Source organism: Pelophylax lessonae, assembly GCF_965119305.1.
Source record: "Pelophylax lessonae genome assembly, chromosome: 9".
NCBI lineage: Eukaryota > Metazoa > Chordata > Amphibia > Anura > Ranidae > Pelophylax > Pelophylax lessonae.
Genome location: NC_138776.1, coordinates 15,177,189 through 15,203,444, shown reverse-complemented (window position 1 = coordinate 15,203,444; position 26,256 = coordinate 15,177,189). Strand labels below are relative to the sequence as shown.

Below are 26,256 nucleotides of genomic sequence, written 5' to 3'. Positions count from 1 at the left end.
TGCGGAGTCTTGTCCCATTTGGCCAGAATCTCCCTTGCAGGGACCTCGCATGGAACTGTGCAAACCAAACCACCTTCGAAGGTAGACACCCGCATTCAAGTCTGGAGGGATGACCATCTGCTGGACAGCAGGAGATGAATTGCAGCCTGCACTTTCTGGAGTTTGTCCAGAGGAAGAAGCACTCTGGCTAAGGCCGAGTCCAGAGTCAGACCCAGATAGTCCAGCTTTGTGGACGGAACCAGAGCAGACTGCTGAAAATGCAGAATCCAGCCAAACTTCCTCAAATTTCATGTGGTTATTTCCAGGTTTTCCACCAGAGCAGTAGGAGACTCCGCTCGCAGAAGAAGAAGGTCATCCAAGTAGCCCAGTACCACGATCCCCCATTGGCTTAACAATGCTAGCACCGGAGCCAACACTTTAATGAAGACCCGAGGAGCGGAGGCGAGACCAAAGGGTAACACCACAAACTCATAATGCTCCTCTCCCACGGCAAAGCGGAGGAAGCGCTGGTGACCGACATATTAGAAAGGGTAAGCATCCTTGATGTTGATGGAGGCAAGAGAATCCCTCTGATGCAGGGAAGCCACCACCGTGCGAATGGACTTCTGCACCCGCACAAAGCAATTCAATGCCTGGAGGTCCAGAATTGGACGCACCTTGCCTTCCTTCCTGAAGACTGTAAACAGGTTTGAGTATAATAACCACTGAGGATTCAGGGCGCGTGGTCGCAGACCCAGCAGGGCGACCCACGTCCGCACCGGTCAAATCAGATTCAGCATCTGATGAGACAGATGAGGCAGGGGAAGGTGCTTTATGCCAGCCCATAGCTCAGAAGCCATCTCTACCTGGGACACAAAGGACCGCCGTCAGTGCATCGATGGATGGATGGGACCCGGAGAGCCCCGCAGCCCCAGAGGAGGGGTCAGGTGGGAAGATGTGCTCAAAAGACTCCATGAGTCACCAGGGGGACCCCACAAAAAAAAAGTGTAAAACACTGCTAAGGGACAACCCCCACCGCGCTTGGCAGCACCACCTAGTCGCCAGGCACGATCCTCATCAGAGAGGGAGAGAACCCCACCAGACTCTCCACCCAGCAGAAACAGGCACCTGCAGCCACCAGGATAATCCGCACATGCGGCGATCAGGAAACAAAAGATCCAAGAGTCAACACCAGGGGATAAGGAGGGGCTCCCACCGTCAAAAACGCCACCCAAAAGGCTCTACAGACATAGCCGCCGCTGATTTCTATGGCAGACCACCGAAAAATGGCCGCCAAACGACAAAAACATGGTCGCCATGCAGCTCAAGGCTACAACAAAATGCCAGCCCTGCGCGGCACCACGAGGCTCCCAGGGACCCAGGAGGGATCCCTAGGCCTCAAGGACAGGCCCAGGCAGGACGGGGGGCCCTGACAGGAACCCCCACCAGGTACAGCCCCCCGCACAGCTAATCGTCCGGTTGCCTGCGGCACACCCCCCTGCCTCCACCCCAGGAGGTGGACCAGACCACACACACAGTCCCACCATAAGTGGAGGGGGTAGGAAGAGGGGACCACTGGACCTAGTGCGGAGCGGAGGTCTGCGCACGCTCGCTGGCCAGACTGGGGTGACTACTGGATCTAGATTATCCAGCCCGTCACCCACTCCAGCAGTTGATTGTAGATCTCACATGAAAAATCCAGGAGAAAAAATCTATCTAAAAACAAAAAAAATTTCAGAACCAGAGATCCCAGCAAGGAACTAGGTCCTTACTCCTGACTAGGCAGAAAAACTGAGTACCTATAGCAGAGAGAGGGAGTATACCCCCTGGGACTGCCCATAGGCATAGCCAGACTTTTCTGCCTAGTGCCCTACTCCTGTAGGGGGCAGTATAACCCAATGGTTAAGAAGATCAGGAGCGGTGTCCATCAATGAACGAAATAGAAATACATTTATGTTTTTGGTTGTGACAAAATGACAAAATGTGGAAAATTTCATGGGATATGAATACTTTTTTAAGGCACTGTATAGTGTCACAGTGTACTGGGAACAGGCCGGCCATCTTTGTTGTGGGTATTTTACCTTCCCCATGGCCAGCAGTCTCTTCCTCTCCTTCTTGTTGATGTGCCGCTCTATGCTGGTCTCCCCTCGGGTGATGAGCATTGCGTGCCACAGCGTGAGAGCGCCGAGGGCCAGAGCCACAGAACTGCGGAAAGACAAAGAATCATTTCATCAGCATGGATGGACGGCTACCTACCCCCCCAACCCCCAAGTCCTTGTCACCGTTACTTTACACTCCCTAAGGTAATGCAACATTTACCCAAAGTATACCTTTCCTATGGAACTCATTTCTGACCAGTCAGGCAAGCTGAATGAGGACCCATAAATTCTAATAGCAGCCCTACATTTAATTTTACTTTAATCACCTGGACCTCTGGAAGATTTACCCCCCTTCACGACCAGGCTGTTTTTTTTTTTGCAATACGGCACTGCTTTATTTAACTGACAAATGCGCGGTCATGCGACGCTGTACCTAAATAAAATGTATGTCCTATTTTTCTCACAAATAAAACTTTATTTTGGTAGTATTTGATCACCTCGGCGGTTTTTATTTTTTGCGTTAAAACAAACAAAAAAAATTCTGAAATGTAAAAATAAAAAATGTTTTCTGCTATAAAACATATCTAATAAAAAATGTGGAAAATATAATTTATTTATAAATTTAAGCCAATATGTATTCTTCTACATGGTAAAAAAAAAAAAAAAAACAATAAGCGTATATATATACGTTATAGTGTCTACAAGCTATGGGATATATTCATGGAATTTTTATACTAGTAATGGTGTCGATCAGCAACTTCTTGTGGGACTGCGATATCGAGGCGAACAATCGGACACTAACTGACACTTTGTGGGAACCAGTGACACTAACACAGTAATCAGTGCTAACAAATATGCAGTCCCTGTACTAATGACACTGGCAGGGAAGAGGTTAAACATCTAGGGCGATCAAAGGGTTAACTGTGTGCCTAACCAGTGTTTTTGTGTACTGTGTGTGTGCTGCTTTCACTAGGGGGAGAGATGGATTTTGTTCCCTGCCTTGCAGGAACACAAAATCCATCCCTTCCCCCCCGTCAGAACAGAGATCTTCCTCGTTTACATCAGATCTCAGTTCTGTGTGTTTTACCGACGATCAGCGGGTGCCGGAGGACATTAAGTGCCGGCACCAGCAGATCGGCTTCTGCTGTGAATAATCACAGAAGCTGCCGTGCTATGGGCGCACGCCCCCTGCAGATGGAAGTGCAGCTTCACACACACACACACATATATATATATATATATATATATATATATATATATATATATATATATATATATATATATATATATATATATATAATGTGTATTTATTTATACACACACTCAGACATACATACATACATAGATAGATAGATACACACACAAAATATATATATATATATATATATATATATATATAAAAATATATGGTATATATATATATATATATATATATATATATATATATATATATATATATATATATATATATATATATATATGTGATTCTGCACAGGAGGGCCGCCCTGTAGCAGTAAAACTGTTATGGGTAGTCTTTAGGTGGTCAACCAAAACATTCAAAAGGCTTCAGTTCCTTTGCTGTGCTTTTATGTTCTTGTTTCCCTTGTGGGTTAGTATTGCCGGGAGATTTATTATTAAGTTGCTTCATGACGTGAGCTTGCATTGCATTGGAAGATCGCCTTAATAGAAAACTGGATAGGCGTTACTGAAAGCAGTAAAAAGGTGGAGCCTGTTAGGAAGGGACAAAGATGTGTGAACTTACCTGCAGAGCACCCAGAGGTAGATGATACACTTGTGAAACACTCTCTCTCTGAAGGTGAAGGTAGACGGGGGTGTCTGACTGTAGAAGGTCTAATAGCAAAACATATATAGATGGTTATAGATATTTTCTATCCATGTCTAGGATTCCCACACACAGATAAAAATTTTTCTTTATAAAAAGCAATATAAAACAGGAAAGCGCCGACCCGATTGTTACTGCCACATGCACAATTACTTCTCGTCTCTTCCCCTGCCGGTGATATGGCAGAATTTTTCCATATAAAAGTCAATCAAGACTCAATTATAAAAGAGTCAGCCATGACAATCCAGAGATTGATTTTTTTTTTCTAGATGTCCAGCATACATTTAACCAAGTTCCTCTGAGCCAAGTTCATCCCGGACGAGCCCCCAAGCTGTGACTGGACAGAGAAAGGAGAAGCAGCAGACTGATGAACTCATCTCTCTTATCCTAAGCACTGCAGAAAAACTTATGGGCAATTTTTGCTGCTTATCGTGCACTGCGCTGCAACAAAAGGTGCTTTGGGAAGGTGACACTAAAAAATATAAACCGGCCTTGTGCATTACCTTTGTGATCGCTTTATTAAAGGAATAAAAACAGATGCATACACACAAACAGCATGAACTGACAAATACATTAGTATCCACAATGCCCTGGATAACCAGGTCAACTGAATGGATCCCAACCCCAAGAAGATCCTCTGAACGGCTGAAACGTTTCTAGAGGTCCTCTCTTCCTCAGAGACAATCTTAAAATGTTGCATAGTCAGTTCTTATACACCATGTAAATCACATCACACCTCAAAAAAGAGACTTCTCCCACTTACAGGTAGGTGGACCACTCAGAGGGTCTTCTTGTGGTTGGGATCCATTCAGCTGACTTGGCTGTGGATACTGATGTGCTTGTCAATTCCTGCGGTTTGGGAGTATACATCTGTTTTTGTTCCTTTATTAAAGACGTAATGGGCAAGGCTGGTGCGCCCTCTATTTTTTGTGTCACTTCTGGGCATTCCCTGCCCCGAGGGGTCAGCAAAGCTTTGTCTATAGTGGAGTACCTGAAGAAATGTGATCAATCATTGCCGGGGGGGCTTCTCTCTTAAGCGCAGGAGGTTGTTCTTTTGCTTTCGGAAGCTGCACTGAGGTGCCATTTAGACTGCAGTGCACCATGAAAGGGAGAAAAAGCAAAAGTTTGCTGGATAAATGTTTTGCTAGAGCCCTAAATTGATTTGAGAAGAAGACACCAAACGCTATCTGATAGAATGATCAGTTTTATCTGGATTTGGTCTTTGATGTGAACCAACAAAATGCAAGTTCAGAAAAGTTCAAAAATATTCCTGCCACAATGGGCCTCGTGTATGACAGTGGCCATGTTTCTAAAGCTTATGGAGGCCAAATTATTTTTTTCCCAGGAACGTTCATGCACAGCCACCAAATTAATTAAAAGGATACTGCCATTAAAAAAGACCCCCTGCAAAGAAGCATACCTGTAAAAGACGACTGGGAATACCTTACTTTCCTCAGCACCACCTGAACACCATTCATTCATGAGAAATCCACAGGGAAACCTCACATCTCCCACTGGTGCCTCCTGCTGACCTCCCGCAGAACTGTTCATGTTGCTCAAAACAGTTCATCAGCTTCCCTCTATCATTCTCCAGGTGCAGCATGGAGGCTGTAGTCTAAGTACTGGCCATGGGCAACAAGCATCTGCTTTAGATATTTTGATAAATAAGCACCAGTCTTTGCAATTTGCATGTATAACACCATCTTGATTCCAGTGTCCAGGTACCACTAATAATCCATGTTATTTAGCCTTTCATGACAGCCTGCAAAAGTATTGAAACTTGCTTTTTAACTTGCATGTCTTTGGAGTGTGTCAACAGATTTTGCTCAGGTTTTGGAAGTTTTGGATTCCCATACAAGTAAATGGGAAGAAAAACCGGCTCAAAGAAAGTCAAATTCAGGTCAGGAAGAGTACGAGTTCTTGTCAGATGAAGGTGTTATTTTGGGGCAAGGGGAGGGCAGACTCTGGTCAAGAGGAGGGCAGACTCTGGTCAAGAGGAGGGCAGACTCTGGTCAAGAGGAGGGCAGACTCCGGTCAAGAGGAGGGCAGACTCCGGTCAAGAGGAGGGCAGACTCCGGTCAAGAGGAGGGAAAGCTGCGGTCAAGGGGAGGGAAAACTCCGGTCAAGGGGAGGGAAAACTCCGGTCAAGGGGTGGGCAAATTCTGGTCAGAAGTAACTCTTATTCATGCCAGGAGGGCACACTCTGTCAGGAGGTGGTCAAAGTCCGGTCAGGACTAGGAAGTCAAAGTCCGGTCAGGAATGGGAAATCAAAGTCCGGTCAGGACGAGGAAGTCAAAGTCCGGTCAGGATGAGGAAATTAAAGTCCTGTCAGGACGAGGAAGTCAAAGTCCGGTCAGGACGAGGAAGTCAAAGTCCGGTCAGGACGAGGAAGTCAAAGTCCGGTCAGGACGAGGAAATCAAAGTCCGGTCAGGACGAGGAAATCAAAGTCCGGTCAGGACGAGGAAATCAAAGTCCGGTCAGGACGAGGAAATCAAAGTCCGGTCAGGACGAGGAAATCAAAGTCCGGTCAGGACGAGGAGGTCAAAGTCTGGTCAGAAAAAGGTTAACTACAGGTCAGTTGCATCTGTGAATGAAATCTGAAAGATATCAGATGCATCCTACACTCATGCCATTGACACAAACCCCAAGCCCGACACAGACCCGGTCACCATACATCTGGGAAGTGAACTATGATAAACTATATGAAAGGTTACACAGGTCTGGAATAGTAAGGGCTGAGTAAAAGTGAATGCAGGTTAGTGACAGGAGACAGCCATCCAGCAACACAATCAAGAAGCAGGAAGATACAAGAGGGGACATGCTTAAAGCAATGGTTAGGATAGCCCGTGCACAAGAACCCTCCAGCATTGATTAAGGACAATAAACATTAGCACTTATGTTGTGCCAACGAGACACACAGCTGACAATCACTTCAACACAGCCCACCTCATTGCCTGCAAACTTCAGCCTCTCCTTCTCCTGGTGCTTGAATTTCTGATAAGAGGGAAATATGACCACAATTACCTTCCAGTCCAGCTAATCAGGTCCCTTTAAGCTGCAAGAACGCTATGTGGAGAGATGAAGGATGGAGTACTATGGTATCAGAAGTATAGCAATGGCAGTCTATTGGGTCGTAGCGGTTTCTACAGCTCTTAGGTTTACCTAAACTTCTCACAAGCCTACCCCAGGCATCATATTGAACATAGGACAGGACTCTCCTAAAACACTATGCTGAACATCTGTATATGAAACCACTTGCAGACAGTACATATCAAGAAAATACCGCTTTGTAAAGTGAGTGGACCCTGGCATGGTGAATCCTCCATATCCCTTCTGCTACAATGTTCCCAACGATAAATATAAGAAAACGTAAAGCCAATCATCATGGAACGTCCAAACAGCACAGGGGCCAACCGTATAAAGTAGGGGAGTGCTGAGGTCACAAATGGGTGGGTGGTTCCTCATTAGAGGTGGTGACTTACCTATAAAGTAAAGCCAAGCACACACATTACAACTCTTGTGACATCACTTCTCCTGGAATGAACTTGAATTTAATGGTGTAAACCAGGGGTCTTCAAACTACGGCCCTCCAGTTGTTCAGGAACTACAATTCCCATCATGCCTAGTCATGTCTGTGAATGTCAGAGTTTTACAATGCCTCATGAGATGTGTAGTTCCGCAACAGCTGGAGGGCTGCAGTTTGAGGATCCCTGGAAACATTTCATCCCCCGTACATGTATTGCAGAACATGAATAAAAGGTGGGACAAGATTTCACTTTGGCTGGTCAGTTTAGCTCCATTACATTAACCAGGAGCTGCCCTAAAGCTTACCTGACACTTTCAAACAGAAGGCTGAATGTGTGTGCTTAGCTTAAGTGGACCCATGGACAATCTACGGACATTAAAACATTAACACATTCTAAAAACAAGAAAACAATACCTTACTTACCTCTGTAGCTGTAGGTACTGTGGAGCAATTCATCCTAAAAGTTCACAACAGAGGTGCAGTAATCACTAGTTAACTCACTTTTCTTCATCTGGGAGTAGGGACTTTCAGGATAAATGACTCCACAGTCCCTGCAGCTACAGAGGTCAGTGATGGCTTGTTGTGCTTATTTCCTGCTTGCTAAGAATAAGTAAATAATTTATTGTCCATAGCTTAGTCACTGGACAACTTTAAGTCCCACTCCAGGCTAAAACAATTTTTTCACTAAACCTCCCTCCCACCCACCTCTAACTGGTGGCATTAGCCACTTTTTTCTCCTTACCTCGTGAAGTCAAATATACTCACCTACATCCCCCCTCCAGGTCCCTCGCCAATTCCAGTACCAGGTGGACCCCGACACTGGACATTCAATAGGAAGTGTCCATGTCACGCAGGCACTAACATGGACACCTGAAAAAGGACCCTTCCAGGACGTAAAGAGAAACAGAGAAGGCTTGGGGCTGCAGCATCACATGACTGCTGCTTAAGATAGGTAAACAGGGTTTTTATATGGGGAAAAAAGAGGGGGGCGAGACAAAACTGATCCCAGAGTGGGGCTTTTAAGACCCCTTTCTATGTCTTTGGCCTTTAGTTGGGGCTGATAACCCAGATGCAGCGACATGACAAGCCAGCTGATGACACCACACAACAGCATCTATACAGAAGTATACGTTTTAGCTAGACAGACAATTTAAAGCGGTGGTCTCCAAACTGTAGCCCTTTGCTTTCTTTTATCTGGCCCTTAGGTCCTTATTCTCCCCCACTGTCAGCAACAGTGGGGCATAGTTCTTGCCACTGACACCAACAATGAGGCACTATTCCTCCCACGGAAACCAATGATGGGCACTATTCCTTTCACTGACACCAATGATGGGACACTATTCCTCCCACGGAAACCAATGATGGGCACTATTCCTTTCACTGACACCAATGATGGGGCACTATTCCTCCCACTGACACCAATGATGGGGCACTATTCCTCCCACTGACACCAATGATGAGGCACTATTCCTCCCACTGACACCAATGATGAGGCATTATTCCTCCCACTGACACCAATGATGAGGCATTATTCCTCCCACTGACACCAATTATGGGGCACTATTCCTCCAATTGATACCAATGATGGGGCACTATTCCTCCACTGATACCAATCACGGGGCACTATTCCTCCCACTGATACCAATGACGGGTCACTATTACTCCCCCGGGAAACCAATGATGGGGCACTATTCCTCCCACTTACACCAATGATGGGGCACTATTCCTCCCACGGAAACCAATGATGGGGCACTATTCCTCCCACTGATACCAATGACAGGGCAATGTTTACTCACACTGACGCCAGGACATTTTGTTTCTCCCATTGGCCACAGTCCAGCCCCCCTAAAGTCTGAAGGGCAGCAAATTGGTCCTTTGTTTATAAAGTTTGGAGACCCCTGTATTAAAGACAATAATGCCCCTCTGCATCAGACGGCTCTCCCCCCCCCCCCCCCCCGTGATAATCTCACCTCAACGGCGGCGTAGGCATCACGGAACATGACACGGCTGCTGATGCTGCAGTAGATGCAGCCCATGGTCATGAAAAGGCAGAAGGAGAAGAAGTAGCGATGGTTGTAATGGCCAACACAGTTATTGAGCCACGCTGTGATGTCAGCAAGTTAAGGATCCTCAGTCTCAGAGAAGACACATGCTACTGACTACTGTCCTCAATAGCCGCAATCCCCAATATAACCACCAGGTGTAAATAGGATTTTCCAGAAGTTCCAGGAAAATTCAGCAGAGGATGGCAAAAGCTATTTTTCCACGTCGTGGCTGAATTGTGCACCTGTGCCCTAAATGCCAGAACCTCATGCATCGGGGATAGATGCCCAGTGAGCATGGAGCCTTAGCAATGTTAAAATACCTTTATAGCCTCCCTTCCCACATGCTTGTTTCAGCAAAACCCGAATTATTACCCCCCACACAGAGCACTGATGTGCTATTGTCTGCCATTAGTCACAGTCAGTACATATTGATGCTGCGAGTTATGGCAGATTCACTACATTACCAAAAGTATTGGGACGCCTGCCTTTACACACACATGAACTTTAATGGCATCCCAGTCTTAGTCCGTAGGGTTCAATATTGAGTTGGCCCACCCTTTGCAGCTATAACAGCTTCAACTCTTCTGGGAAGGCTGTCCACAAGGTTTAGGAGTGTGTCTATGGGAATGTTTGACCATTCTTCAAGAAGCACATTTGTGAGGCCAGGAACTGATGTTGGACAAGAAGGCCTGGCTCGCAGTCTGCCCTCTAATTCATCCCAAAGGTGTTCTATGGGGTTGAGGTCAGGACAGTCAAGTTCCTCCACCCCAAACTCGCTCATCCATGTCTTTAGCCTCGGTTCACATTTATGCAATGTGGGAAGGCTGCGAATCCGCAGCCTGTTCCCGCATCGCACACGCACCCCCGGCAGTTCACACTGCCATATGCGATACGCTGGGGGTGTCAATGTAATGTTAACGACACCCCCAGTTTGATTGCATATCGCAGTGCGATCGTGCAGTTCGCACAGGATCGGATCGCACAAGTGTGAACCGCTGTGCGATCCAATCCTGATGCGGCTGCCAAAAAGGGTCCCTGTGCGTGTTTGGTGCGGCTGCGGTGCGAATTTAGCCATACAAACTGTATGGCTAAACTCGCACCGCACAGCCGATCGCATGTAATGTTGGAGCAGTGCGCTCCGATATTACATGTGAACCCCGCACACGCACAAGTGTGAACCGGGGCTTATGGACCTTGCCTTGTGCACTGGTCCAAATCATTTGGTGAGGGGAGGATTATGGTGTGGGGTTGTTTTTTATGGGTTGGGCTTGGCACCTTAATTCCAGTGAAGGGAACTCCTAAAGGAAAAGTCCATTAAAAAAAAGTCCACATTAACACTAAAATCCCTGCATCTACAGACATCCACAATCTAACACTAACCTATCTAGCCCTGTAAAGAAGAAATCAGTATACTTACCTTTTTATAAAGTCGATCCGACCCGATCCCACACTGAGCTATCAGCTGCAGCTTCGCTGTGGAGGCGGGTGCAGGGGACACAGCCGACAACGGAAACCCCATAGTAAGTCTATGGGTGACGTCACTCCCATTCATTTCACAGCCGTTGTCGGCCGTGTCCTCTGCAGATGTTCCGCCCCTGGAGACTGGATCAGATCGGCTTCAAAAGGTATATATATATATATATATATATATATATATATATTTCTTCTAGACAGGTTAGTGTTAGATCCTGGATGTCTATGCCGGGATTTTAGTTTTAGGGTGGACGTACACTTTAACCACTTGACGACCGCCCACTGCAGATTTACTGCGGCAGGCAGCCGCTCCTGTGTAGTACTACGTCGTTCGCTCAGGAGACTCTAGGGGGCGAGTGCGCGCTGCCAGTGGCGCGCTCCCGCCCCCCGCTCCTCAGCGGGGAAGCCAGTGCGTGTGAAATGCGACTCCGATGCCCGCCGGCCACTCGCGATCTTCCCCCGCTGTCAGAGAAGGACGGACGGCTGATGGTAAAACACAGCCATCCGTACTTCTCACTGAAGTGATCACAGAGACATGCGATCCTGCTATATAGGATCGCATGTCTCTGTGGTTACTTCACTAGCCACACCCCCCCCAGTTAGAATCACGCCCCTAGGGACACATTTAACCCCTTGAACACCCATACTGTTAACCCCTTATCTGCCAGTATCATTATTACAGTAACAGTGCATATTTATACCACTGATTACTGTAGTAATGTCACTGGTAACCCCAAAAGTGTAAAAAATGTCAGTTAGGGGTCCGATCTGTCCGCCACAGTGTTGCAGTCCCACAAAAAAAAAAAAAAAAAAAAAAAAAAAAAAAAATCGCATATCGCCGCCATTACTAGTAAAAAAAAAAAAAAAAAAAAAAAAAAGATATAAATCTTTCCTGTAGTTAGTAGACGCAATAACTTTTGTACGCTTATTGCGATTTTTTTGCCAAAAATATGTAGCAGAATACGAATTGGCTTAAAATGTTAAGAAATTTTGATTTTTAATTTTTTTTTTGAGAATGTCATAAACAAAAAGGTGAAAAATATTGTTTTTTTTTTTTTCAAAATTGTCGCTCTTTTTTTGTTTATAGCGCAAAAAATAAAAACATTTAAACATTGCATAGGTAATCAAATACCATCAAAAGAAAGCTCTATTTGTGGGGGAAAAAAAAGGACGTAAATTTCGTTTGGGTGCAGCATCGCACGACCGCGCAATTGTCCGTTAAAGTAACGCAGTGCCGAATCGCAAAATAGGGTCCGGTCAGGAAGGGTGCAAATCCTTTCCGGGGGCTAAAGTTCGTGTATAGACAGGTGTCCCAATACTTTTGACAATAGTGTATATAAAGAATGAAAATTTCGGGGTTTGTCATTCCTGTCCTTGTCTTACTATTTGCTGAGTTGATGACCTGCAACAAGCATGCAGCAAGTAAAGCGTGCAAAGTCTGGGCTCCCATCCCGCACATTCGTCTTTAGGTCAGTGACTAGAAAGTGAATCCAAGATGAATAGCAGCCGCCAGATTTCTATCCTCGCAGGCCTCCTACAATAAATGTTTTACCAGTGAAAGGATACGACAATGATGATCCATTTTAAGAATACACCTGTGGAGAGAGAACAGCCATTAGCACTCGAAGGTGGACCTTCTATAAAATAAAATAAAATGATATCTGAATCTAAATACCTTTTATAGTAAATATTGGAATTATGTGAACACCCCTGTTAGAGCTGCGCGATTCTGGATACAATAGGAATCACAACTTTTTTTTTGCTTAGAATAAAGATCACGATTCTCTGCGTAACATCATCTTTTACATTATACAAAAATATTGGGCTAACTTTACGGTTTTGTTTTTTAAAATTCATTAACCACTTGCCTTCTGTGCACTTAAACCCCCTTCCCATCCAGGCCAATTTTCAGCTTTCAGCGCTGTCACACTTTGACTGACAATTGCGCGGTCATGGTACACTGTACCCATATGAAATTTTTATCATTTTTTTCACACAAATAGAGCTTTCTTTTGGTGGTATTTAATCATCTCTGGGTTTTTTATTTTTTACAAAAAAAAAGAAAAAAGACAGAAAATTTTGAAAAAAAAAAAAAAGTTTTTCTTATTTTCTGCGAGTAAATTTTTTTCTCCCTCACTGATGTGCGCTGATGAGGCGGCACTGATAGGCTGCACTGATGGGCACTGATGAGGTGGCACTAATATGCCGCACTGATTAGCACTGATAGGCAGCACTGATAGGCGGCACTGAGAGGCGGCACTGATGGGCACTGATGGACACTGATGGGTGGCACTGATGAGCACTGATGGGCAGCACCATCAGTGCCCACCCTCAGTGCCCATAGTGCTGCCAGTCAGTGCTCATCAGTGCCTAGATGAGCAGGCACTGATGGGCACTGACTGGCAGCACTATGGGCACTGATTGTGGGCATTGATGGGGGCACTGATGGCACTGATGGGGGGGCAATGTGTGTGGTTTTTTTACCTTTAGTAATCAGGGCACTGGTGATCAGTGCCCTGATTACATGTCTCTGTGTCCCCAGCGGCTGTCGGCTCCCCCTCCTTCCTCACACTGCAGTGTCTGTGTGAGGAAGGAGCGCCGGCGATGAGAGACGATCTCATATGTTTACATAAAGGAGGCGGCTCCGCCCCTTAACACGCCTACCGGCGCCTCCCCCTGGCTCCATGAGGTGTTTGGTCACCTCAAACATGGCCGCCCCCATGTTGGAGACACGAGGCTACGCCAATATGGTGGCCTTGTGTGCTCTGCAAGAAAATGGCGGCGGCCTGTTAGGATAGCGGCGGCTTAGCGGCGGCCTGCGGGATGCTGTATACGGCCTAGCAGCCTGTGGGAGTGCATCGGCCCCCCAAACTTCACCCTGGATAGTGATCAGCCTGGCCGGCGGTACCGGACTCTGGTGGGCCGCATGCGGTCCGTGCCTGCCCTTGCTGGAGGAATGCGATCTGGACTGCAGTTATACATGCATAGACATCGCCCTGTGAACACCTCTGACAGGTAGGATACCTTATGCTACCACAGTAATATTCTAGTACTGCCACTGACTTCAGTCATCTTTACAGTTTTGAAATGACATTAGATTGTCAGCTCCCAAACCAAGCCTCCTGGTTTCTTGTTCACAAAAATCACACTCAAATAGGGGGATCTGTGCCATGTTATAGGATAGAGGGGAGACCCATCCTTACCATTTCAGAGAGGGGCCCGCGTTCACCACAAAACCCGTCAGGGGGAAAAGGGGGAACATACTACTCACCATACCGGAACCAGGCGGGTGCCAACTCCTGACAGTACCCCTCTCCACCGGGGTGGGAGGGCTGTCGACCAATACGGACGCCGTGACTCATGGTCTTTGGCGTTTCAGCGAGACTTTTAACTCGCAGGGTCAGTCCCCGTCCAGTGGGACTATGTCGCAGCCGACCCAGCGCGGAGCTATGGCCTGCACGCGCTCGTAGGCTGAACTGGGGTGACCACCGGATCTCAACATCCAGCCCGTCGCCCAGTTCAGCTTTCTTGCTTGAAGATCTCACAGGAACACTGGAGAAAAAAGCTGTCTAAAAATCTTCTAAGAAAAAAATCCTGCCAGGACCGAAGATCCTAGCAAGGTATCTAGGTCCTTACTCCTAACTAGACAGAAAAAAACTGATTTGCTGTAGCAGGAAGTGAGAGGATATACCCTCTGGGACTGCCCCTAGGGTGTGGCCAAAACGTTTTCTTTCCTGTCTAGTCCTACTCCTGTAGAGGGCAGCATAACCCGAGTTGTTATTAATCAACGAGGACTACGTCTGTCAATGAGCGACAGAGAAATAAAGGTATAATATTTGGGGGTTCTAAGTAATTTTCTAGCAAAAAATACAGATTTTTCTTGTAAGCAACAAGTGTCAGAAAAAGGTTTAGTTCATCCCTTTGATCTAATCCATGGGTGTCCAATCTTTTAGCTTCTCTGGGCCACATTCAGTGTAGAGAAATGTTCTCGGACTGCATATAAAATATATATTATAGTTAAGGTATCTAAGTAATAAAACGCCACCGCGCCCTTCCCGCGCCGCCCCCCCCCCCCCCCCCCACACTAATTTAACACAACTAGTGGTTGAGCAAATGAAATCAGTATACAGAGGTTTACTTCTTCTGAGAGATATTAAAGGAACACTCTAACCACCATGATCACTTCAGTGATCTGATGATTGTTGAGATGGTTAGAGACTGCGGTCATGGTACAGGAGGTGGTCAGAGGCTGCGGTCATGGTACAGGAGGTGGTCAGAGACTGCGGTCATGGTACAAGAGGTGGTCAGAGACTGCGGTCATGGTACAGGAGGTGGTCAGAGACTGCGGTCATGGTACAGGAGGTGGTCAGAGACTGCGGTCATGGTACAGGAGGTGGTCAGAGGCTGCGGTCATGGTACAGGAGGTGGTCAGAGGCTGCGGTCATGGTACAGGAGGTGGTCAGAGGCTGCGGTCATGGTACAGGAGGTGGTCAGAGGCTGCGGTCATGGTACAGGAGGTGGTCAGAGGCTGCGGTCATGGTACAGGAGGTGGTCAGACACTGCGGTCATGGTACAGGAGGTGGTCAGAGACTGCGGTCGTGGTACAGGAGGTGGTCAGAGGCTGCGGTCGTGGTACAGGAGGTGGTCAGAGGCTGCGGTCGTGGTACAGGAGGTGGTCAGAGGCTGCGGTCGTGGTACAGGAGGTGGTCAGAGGCTGCGGTCGTGGTACAGGAGGTGGTCAGAGACTGCGGTCGTGGTACAGGAGGTGGTCAGAGACTGCGGTCGTGGTACAGGAGGTGGTCAGAGACTGCGGTCGTGGTACAGGAGGTGGTCAGAGACTGCGGTCATGGTACAGGAGGTGGTCAGAGACTGCGGTCATGGTACAGGAGGTGGTCAGAGACTGCGGTCATGGTACAGGAGGTGGTCAGAGACTGCGGTCATGGTACAGGAGGTGGTCAGAGAATGCGGTCATGGTACAGGGGGTGGTCAGAGGCTGCGGTCATGGTACAGGAGGTGGTCAGAGACTGCGGTCATGGTACAGGAGGTGGTCAGAGACTGCGGTCATGGTACAGGAGGTGGTCAGAGACTGCGGTCATGGTACAGGAGGTGGTCAGAGACTGCGGTCATGGTACAGGAGGTGGTCAGAGACTGCGGTCATGGTACAGGAGGTGGTCAGAGACTGCGGTCATGGTACAGGAGGTGGTCAGAGACTGCGGTCATGGTACAGGAGGTGGTCAGAGACTGCGGTCATGGTACAGGAGGTGGTCAGAGAATGCGGTCATGGTACAGGGGGTGGTCAGAGAATGCGGTCATGGTACAGGAGGTGACAAGTGAGGCAGAAGAGGGGCAAGCTCTCTGGTGAGTGAGGCACAATCCGTCTGGTGAGTGAGGCACAAGAGGGGCAAGCTCTCTGGTGAGTGAGGCACAAGAGGGGCAAGCTCTCTGGTGAGTGAGGCACAAGAGGGGCAAGCTCTCTGGTGAGTGAGGCACAAGAGGGGCAAGCTCTCTGGTGAGTGAGGCACAAGCTCTCTGGTGAGTGAGGCACAAGCTCTCTGGTGAGTGAGGCACAAGCTCTCTGGTGAGTGAGGCACAAGAGGGGCAAGCTCTCTGGTGAGCGAGGCACAAGAGGGGCGAGCTCTCTGGTGAGCGAGGCACAAGAGGGGCAAGCTCTCTGGTGAGCGAGGCACAAGAGGGGCAAGCTCTCTAGTGAGCGAGGCACAAGAGGGGCAAGCTCTCTGGTGAGCGAGGCACAAGAGGGGCAAGCTCTCTGGTGAGCGAGGCACAAGAGGGGCAAGCTCTCTGGTGAGCGAGGCACAAGAGGGGCAAGCTCTCTGGTGAGCGAGGCACAAGAGGGGCAAGCTCTCTGGTGAGCGAGGCACAAGAGGGGCAAGCTCTCTGGTGAGCGAGGCACAAGAGGGGCGAGCTCTCTGGTGAGCGAGGCACAAGAGGGGCGAGCTCTCTGGTGAGCGAGGCACAAGAGGGGCAAGCTCTCTGGTGAGCGAGGCACAAGAGGGGCAAGCTCTCTGGTGAGCGAGGCACAAGAGGGGCAAGCTCTCTGGTGAGTGAGGCACAAGAGGGGCAAACTCTCTGGTGAGTGAGGCACAAGAGGGGCAAGCTCTCTGGTGAGTGAGGCACAAGAGGGGCAAGCTCTCTGGTGAGTGAGGCACAAGAGGGGCAAGCTCTCTGGTGGGCTGGAATGTCCACCAATGAACACACAGTGGTTGGAGGAGAAGGCAGTGAATGTCCACCAATTACAGCAAAAGGCGGTCCAACAAAATTCTGACACAAAGGGGGGGATCCTTTCTCCAAATCAGTGATTCTGTTTTTTTAATTTTGTTTTTATCAGACATGTTGGTGTTATTATCTTTCACTTGGATGTTATAGGTTGCACTGAGTAAATACAGCTGGTTAAAACAAAAACTGTGTGTGTCTTCATTTTAGGCTGCAAACCAACAAAATGTTATTATTTTAAAGGGGGGGAGGGGGGATTTTTTTCTATACCCATTGTAGATCTTGCACATTCTTCTTTGTTAGTCGTTATATTTTACCGGTGACTATCCAGTGTATATGTTCTGTGTTCGGATTTTTGCTGTCATTTCCAGAAAGCATGATAGTAGATTACCGGCCATCTGACTATAAAAGGAAACGATAGTCCCGCTGTCTGCTCATCTCTATCTGTAGTCAGGAGATCAGATAGAAATCTCCAGAGGGGGTGAAGACTAATGTCACTAACATGTTCTATGCAGGGTTTTTTTTTCACAGAGAATAGGTGCAGGAACTCCCTCTTTTCAAGTCACCCCTCGTCTCCGCCCCTACCCACCTCCGAGCACCGTTTCTTGGTTCCACCCATTACCCGCCTCCAAGGACCACCCCTTTTAGATAATACAGTAACATTTGTGGTACTAACTAATTTGTATTGAGCTTGGTAATGATAACAAGAAAAGCAGTAGAATAGATCCCCTGCAGCCAGCAACAATGGACCACTCACAAGAAAAGACCCCCCTCCCTAGCAGCAACAACAGATCTCCTCCCAGCCAGCATCAGCAGACCCTCTGGAAGAATAGATCCCCCCCCCCAAGCAACAATGGACCACCTACAAGAAAATACCACCCCCTTCCTCAGCAACAATAGACCCCCGGAAGCAACAAAAGACCTCTTCCTCAACAGTAGATCCCTCCCAGAAATGACTGACCCCCCCAGCAACATAAGATACACCCTTAGCAACACTAGATCCCCTGCCAGCAACAACAGATCTCCCCTGCAACAGACCCCCCTCCCTAGCAGCAACAACAGATCTCCTCGCAGCCAGCATCAGCAGACCCTCTGGAAGAATAGATCCCCCCCAGCTACAATGGACCAGCTACAAGAAAATACCACCCCCTTCCTCAGCAACAATAGACCCCTGGAAGCAACAAAAGACCTCTTCCTCAACAGTAGATTCCTCCCAGGAATGACTGACCCCCCCAGCAACATAAGACCCACCCTTAGCAACAATAGATCCCCTGCCAGCAACAACAGATCTCCCCAGCAACAGACCCCCCTGCAATAATAGATTCCCTCCCGTGACAATAGATCCCCAGCAACCAGCATCAACAGACCCTGCAGCACACCTCCAGCACCCCTTGCCATTACATACATTCAGTCCTGGAGGTGCCGGAACTGCGTTCCCCCGCGTTCCTGCTGAAAAAAAGCCCTGGTTCTATCTATGCAGCTCTGGCTAATGTGCTGTAAATAGACGATAGACAATGACGGGATTCACTCTTTATTGGCTGGTGGTATTAGGAGGGCATGCCAGGGATTCCTGTGGTTTGGTAGAAATACAAAACAAGCATGAAGTAGTATTAAACCCCCCCCCAGCATTATTTACACTGAGCACAACAAAATGTTAAAATTTGTTAATCCGTTAAAATTCTTACCCCACCACGAGTTCCCTACAACTATCAATTTAATCCATTTTTTACCACTTTAAGACCGGACCTATTTTTGACACTTGTTTACAAGTTAAAATTAGGTTTTTTTTTTTGCTAGAAAACTACTTAGAACCCCCAAACATATATATATATATATATATATATATATATTTTTTTTTTTTTTTTTTTTTTAGCAGAGACCATAGAGAATAAAATGGAGATCACTGCAATATTTTTTATCACACCATATTTACGCAGCGGTCTTCCAAATGCAATTTTTTGGGGAAAAAATTCAATTTTTTGAAATAAAAAATAATAAAACAGTAAAGTGAGCGCAATTATTTTTCTATAATGTGAAAGATAATGTTACACCAAGTAAATAGATAACCCAACATGTCATGCTTCAAAATTGCGCACGCGCGTGGAATGGCGACAAACATTGGTACTCAAAATTCCCATAGGCGGCACTTTAAAAATGTCTACAGGTTACCAGTTTAGAGTTACAGAGGAGGTCTAGGACTCAAATTATTGCTCTGGCTCTAATGATCGCGACGATACCTCACGTTTGTTTTGAACACCGTTTACATATGTGGGCGGGACTTACGTATGCGTTCGCCTCTGCGCACAAGCTAACGGGGACAGGGCGCTTTAATTTTTTTTTTCCTATTTATTTTATTATTTTTTATTTTTACAAAAAAAAAAAATGTATCACTTTTATTCCTATTACAAGGAATGTAAACATCCCTTGTAATAGAAATTAGCAGGACAGGTCCTCTTTAATGTGAGATCTGGGGTCAAAAAGATCTCACATCTACACTAAAAAAGAAGAGAAAAAAAATAAATAAACCCTTTAAACCGGTTGCTAGTCAATGACGTTTGACGTCGCTCCGGTCCTCCAAGACCATAGAGTCGAGTGGGGGCCATCGTGCCCTCACTCGACTTCCTATCTCTGAGGATTCGGGACCGGATCGTTTTCCCTGCTGCTGGTGGGATGCGGCGGGAAGGGGGGGGGGGCACCTCTTCTGCCGCAACGTAAGGGTGATCCCAGGGCGAATCCGCCGCTGATACCACCCTTATCTGAAAGCCGATCGCCCGCCGTTGAAAAAAATACTGGGGTTATGGCTGCTATCAGCTGCCATAACCCTGGTATTTAGCATCAAAGGACCGACGTAAATCGACGGCAGGCGGTCGGTAAGTGGTTAAATAATCATTTTTCTCCTTCACTGATGTGCACTAATGAGGCAGCACTAAACTAAACTAATATGCAGCACTGATGAGACTGCACTGATAGGCAGCACTGATAAGACTGCACTGATAAGACTGCACCGATGGGCATCACTAATAGGCGGCACTGATGGGCATCACTAATAGGCGGCACCGGTGAGCACTGAAAGGGGGCGGCACTGATGGGCATCACTAATAGGCGGCACCGGTGAGCACTGAAAGGGGGCGGCACTGATGGGCATCACTAATAGGCGGCACCGGTGAGCACTGAAAGGGGGCGGCACTGACGGGCATCACTGGTAAGCACTGAAAGGGGGCGGCACTGATGGGCATCACTAATAGGCGGCACTGGTGAGCAATGAAAGGGGGCGGCACTGATGGGCATCACTAATAGGCGGCACCGGTGAGCACTGAAAGGGGGCGGCACTGATGGGCATCACTAATAGGCGGCACCGGTGAGCACTGGTGGGCACTGATTTGGGCTGCACAGATAATCAGATTTCCCCCGTGTGGATTTGGGGGTAATCGGCTCTCCTCTCCTCATACGCTGTCAGTGTGAGGAGAGGAATGCCAATAACCGGCAAATCCTGTCTACACTGTGATTGGACATAGCAGATCACATGATAAAGAGCCACTATGATTGGCTCTTTAGCCTGATCTGTGATCAGCTGTGTCCAAGGCACGCAGCAATCTTAGATTTCTGTCAATGTGTGCCACAGGGGGCGTGCAGCAATGTGTGACCGCGCTGTAGCCATCATTCAGCTATAGAGCGGCCATGAAGAGGTTTAAGTGGTTCTAAAGATAGGACGTTTTTTTTTTTTTTTTTTTTTTTTTAACCTTACTGTGTTCTATGAAGCAGGATAAAAAACCTTCTGCCTGCAGCTTCCCCCCAAAATGCAGACCTGAGCCTGAATATGATCCTGCAATGTGCACAAGAGTAGGGGCTCCCTTTGCTCTCTCGCTCCTCATTGGCTCAGATACAACAGCAAAAGCCATTGGCTCCAGCTGCTGTCAATCAAAGCTGGTGACAAGGGAGCAGGCGGCGGGGTAAAGCCACCGGAGTGAGCATGCACGAGTGCCCCAATAGCAAGTTCCTTGCATTGGGGGCACTTGATGGGGAAGGGGAGGGTGTGGAGCCCAGAGCATCAGCAGGGGAGCCCAGAAGAGGAGGATTGGGGCTGCTCTGTGCACAAACATTACACAGAGTAACACAAATAAAGTGGTTTTAAAGGCTCAAGATTTTTTACTTTCATGCATACCCCCCCCCCCCCCCCCAATACTCCCTCTCGATCCAATGATGTGCATGAGAACTGGGCTTCTCCCGGGTCTTTTATTCCTCATTGGCTGAGACAGCAGTGTTCTTATACATGAAGGTAAAAAATCTTATGTGTGCAAGGCCCACCCCCCAATACTTCCTCTCAATCCAGTGATGTGCACAAGAGCTGGGCTTCTCCCGGGTCTCTCATTCCTCAGCTGAATCACTGGCTCCTGCTATTGTCAGCCAATGAGGTGAAAGTGGAGGGGTGGGGCTGAGCTGCAGCTATGTGTGTCTTATGGACACATAAAGCAAGGCTCAGGAGTGAGCATGCACCAGTGCCCCTAGAGCAAGTGGCCTGCCATAATGCCTGACATAATGCGGGGGGGGTGATCAGTGGCTGCGGACATAGCGCAGGGGGGTGATCAGTGGCTGCGGACATAGCGCAGGGGGGTGATCAGTGGCTGCGGACATAGCGCAGGGGGGTGATCAGTGGCTGCGGACATAGCGCAGGGGGGTGATCAGTGGCTGCGGACATAGCGCAGGGGGGTGATCAGTGGCTGCGGACATAGCGCAGGGGGGTGATCAGTGGCTGCGGACATAGCGCAGGGGGGTGATCAGTGGCTGCGGACATAGCGCAGGGGGGTGATCAGTGGCTGCGGACATAGCGCAGGGGGGTGATCAGTGGCTGCGGACATAGCGCAGGGGGGTGATCAGTGGCTGCGGACATAGCGCAGGGGGGTGATCAGTGGCTGCGGACATAGCGCAGGGGGGTGATCAGTGGCTGCGGACATAGCGCAGGGGGGTGATCAGTGGCTGCGGACATAGCGCAGGGGGGTGATCAGTGGCTGCGGACATAGCGCAGGGGGGTGATCAGTGGCTGCGGACATAGCGCAGGGGGGTGATCAGTGGCTGCGGACATAGCGCAGGGGGGTGATCAGTGGCTGCGGACATAGCGCAGGGGGGTGATCAGTGGCTGCGGACATAGCGCAGGGGGGTGATCAGTGGCTGCGGACATAGCGCAGGGGGGTGATCAGTGGCTGCGGACATAGCGCAGGGGGGTGATCAGTGGCTGCGGACATAGCGCAGGGGGGTGATCAGTGGCTGCGGACATAGCGCAGGGGGGTGATCAGTGGCTGCGGACATAGCGCAGGGGGGTGATCAGTGGCTGCGGACATAGCGCAGGGGGGTGATCAGTGGCTGCGGACATAGCGCAGGGGGGTGATCAGTGGCTGCGGACATAGCGCAGGGGGGTGATCAGTGGCTGCGGACATAGCGCAGGGGGGTGATCAGTGGCTGCGGACATAGCGCAGGGGGGTGATCAGTGGCTGCGGACATAGAGCAGGGGGGTGATCAGTGGCTGCGGACATAGCGCAGGGGGGTGATCAGTGGCTGCGGACATAGCGCAGGGGGGTGATCAGTGGCTGCGGACATAGCGCAGGGGGGTGATCAGTGGCTGCGGACATAGAGCAGGGGGGTGATCAGTGGCTGCGGACATAGCGCAGGGGGGTGATCAGTGGCTGCGGACATAGCGCAGGGGGGTAATCAGTGGCTGCGGACATAGCGCAGGGGGGTGATCAGTGGCTGCGGACATAGCGCAGGGGGGTGATCAGTGGCTGCGGACATAGCGCAGGGGGGTGATCAGTGGCTGCGGACATAGCGCAGGGGGGTGATCAGTGGCTGCGGACATAGCGCAGGGGGGTGATCAGTGGCTGCGGACATAGCGCAGGGGGGTGATCAGTGGCTGCGGACATAGCGCAGGGGGGTGATCAGTGGCTGCGGACATAGCGCAGGGGGGTGATCAGTGGCTGCGGACATAGCGCAGGGGGGTGATCAGTGGCTGCGGACATAGCGCAGGGGGGTGATCAGTGGCTGCGGACATAGCGCAGGGGGGTGATCAGTGGCTGCGGACATAGCGCAGGGGGGTGATCAGTGGCTGCGGACATAGCGCAGGGGGGTGATCAGTGGCTGCGGACATAGCGCAGGGGGGTGATCAGTGGCTGCGGACATAGCGCAGGGGGGTGATCAGTGGCTGCGGACATAGCGCAGGGGGGTGATCAGTGGCTGCGGACATAGCGCAGGGGGGTGATCAGTGGCTGCGGACATAGCGCAGGGGGGTGATCAGTGGCTGCGGACATAGCGCAGGGGGGTGATCAGTGGCTGCGGACATAGCGCAGGGGGGTGATCAGTGGCTGCGGACATAGCGCAGGGGGGTGATCAGTGGCTGCGGACATAGCGCAGGGGGGTGATCAGTGGCTGCGGACATAGCGCAGGGGGGTGATCAGTGGCTGCGGACATAGCGCAGGGGGGTGATCAGTGGCTGCGGACATAGCGCAGGGGGGTGATCAGTGGCTGCGGACATAGCGCAGGGGGGTAATCAGTGGCTGCGGACATAGCGCAGGGGGGTAATCAGTGGCTGCGGACATAGCGCAGGGGGGTGATCAGTGGCTGCGGACATAGCGCAGGGGGGTGATCAGTGGCTGCGGACATAGCGCAGGGGGGTGATCAGTGGCTGCGGACATAGCGCAGGGGGGTAATCAGTGGCTGCGGACATAGCGCAGGGGGGTGATCAGTGGCTGCGGACATAGCGCAGGGGGGTGATCAGTGGCTGGGGACATGGTGCAGGGGGGTGATCAGTGGCTGCAGACATGGTGCAGGTGGTGGTCTGGTCAGAGGCTGCAGACATGGTGCAGGTGGTGGTCTGGTCAGAGGCTGTGGACATGGCGCAAGGGGTAGTCAGAGGCTTTGGAGTCCGGGGTGTGGTCTTACGTGCTGATGTGACAACAAGGCAACGTCGCTGCGCCGAGACCGAGTGCCTCACTTTCAGAAATGGCGCCAGGTGGCGCCATTATGTCACTGCGCATGCGCCCACTCTTCCGAGCATGTACAAACTTTCTCGAGCCCGGCAGGCTTCAAGAATGGTGCAGTTGCACTGTCGGCCCGCAGCCATACTGTTTATGGGCGCCGTTGCGGAAATTTTGCCTTGACAAAAGGGCACTTTGGGCATCAAGCACCCTCCAACCCCCCCCTCCTGCATGTGCCTGGTGGACTTCCCCTTCAAAATAGAAAAATATCTCAGCTGGAATTCCCAGATCAGCCCGTTATGGAGTCTCCCGCTGGTATGGAACATTCTGTAGTGGATAATCCCATGGTGGGTGACCCCCCCTATTCTTGGAGTCTCTATCAATACACAAATGTGGGAGAATGAAGACTGCTTACATCTATACAAAAAAAACTTTGCACATCTTACCTATTGCAAATGCTACAGTGGTGCGTCCGGGCGGGTTTGGTGCGATGCATTTCCTGCACACCGACACCGAGGGGACGTGTTTCTGAGCCTGCTGAGAAGAAGGAAGGAGGAGAAGAATTAGACAGGTGAGGGGCTTTATTTACTAAAGCTGGAGAGTGCAAAATCAGGCTCATTTCTGCACAGTAACCAATCAGCTTCCACCAATTGTTCAACCAATTGAAGACAAAAGACTTTTTCTGGCACTTTTTGTTTAACCACTTAAGGACCGCCCATCCGTAAATATACTGAGGCAGGGCGGCCCTAAAACACTTCTGGATATGAAAGGTTTTACCCCCTTAATGACCAGGCCATTATTTTGCGAATTCGGCACTGCGTTACTTTAACCGACAATTACGCGATCGTGCGACGCTGTACCCAAATAAAATTGATGTCCTTTTTTTTCCCCACAAATAGACGTTTTCTTTTGGTCTGCGATTTTTATTTTTTGCGCTTTAAACAAAAAAAGACTGACAATTGGGACAATGCCCCTGCTACCTTTCGCAGCTCTCTTGGGCTCTCCTGTCCCACCAGGAGACTTGAGTGGCCAGCTGGCGCATCTGCCGACTGGCCAGACAGCCAAGCAAAGCCGGGATCGGCTTTGATTGGCTGTTTGTAGCAGTAAACCAGAAGCGATGACATGACATCACTTCCTGTTTACTCGAAAACCATCGGCACCATTTTTAAGAAAAAAAAAACATTCAAGAACGCCAATATTGGTGTTTTGAATGCTTAAGTGCAGAGGAGGGATTTGGGGTCTTTATAGACCCCTGATCCCTCCATAAAGAGTATGTCTCTGCCTATTACTGTCACAAGGGATGTTTACATTTGATACAGTTAATTGATAATAAATGGTTTCAGCCAAACACTAAGACCCCGTTCACACTACGTCGCTCCGACTTCGGGGGCGACCTGTGAAGTCGCGTGCACCGCGACTTCGGCGCGACTTGCACAGACTTCATAAAATGAATGTCTATGCAAGTCGCTCCAGGTCGCCCCGAAGTAGTACAGGACCCTTTTTCTAAGTCGGAGCAACTTATTAGAACCGGTCCTATACTACACAATGGACCGCGACGGTGCGCGACTTGCCAGGCTGACCAAGTCGCCTGACAAGTCGTAATGGTGTGAACCGGCTCTAAACCATGAGTGAAAGAAAAGTTTTTGTGTTCTCATTCATATTCTCTGAAAAATGGCCAAGAAATCATAAATTCTGCCAGGGTGTGTATGTCAGTATTGGGAGTGACAGGTTCTCTTTAACCATGGGATACCTGTGGTGGATATCCGGGAGATGTGGTGATGGCCTTGTAGTAATTGGAATACAATCATGATGAGATTCCAGTGGCCGTAGGCGATGTGCCAGCAGATCCACTCGGTGGAATAGGTTTGGAGGATGAGAGGAAGGACGCAGATGTAGACAATCAGCACGATGGAGCTGGTCAGGATGATCACCAGAGCGACAAACACCTGAAATGACAAAGATTGCAGAGATCAGAGGAAGCAAGCCGACTCCTGCAGGGAGAACCATTCCGTACATTGTAAGAGCCTGAAAGAGCCCATAGCAACCAAATGTCATCTTTCATATTATCCGGGCTGAAGGTTATGAAGGGAGCGGGTC

At 49.2% G+C, this 26,256-nt stretch overlaps 1 protein-coding gene across 1 annotated transcript in view; it reads right to left on the bottom strand.

Annotated features, from left to right (window-relative positions):
* Nucleotides 1–26,256, bottom strand: part of ZDHHC16 (zDHHC palmitoyltransferase 16) — a 41,224-nt gene that overhangs the window by 12,715 nt on the left and 2,253 nt on the right. Inside the window, 9 exon segments of the mRNA XM_082269113.1 lie at nucleotides 2,061–2,184; nucleotides 3,841–3,929; nucleotides 6,869–6,916; nucleotides 9,419–9,552; nucleotides 12,533–12,561; nucleotides 24,606–24,645; nucleotides 24,648–24,693; nucleotides 25,910–25,954; nucleotides 25,956–26,105. Coding sequence (XP_082125239.1) covers nucleotides 2,061–2,184; nucleotides 3,841–3,929; nucleotides 6,869–6,916; nucleotides 9,419–9,552; nucleotides 12,533–12,561; nucleotides 24,606–24,645; nucleotides 24,648–24,693; nucleotides 25,910–25,954; nucleotides 25,956–26,105 — 705 coding nt within the window.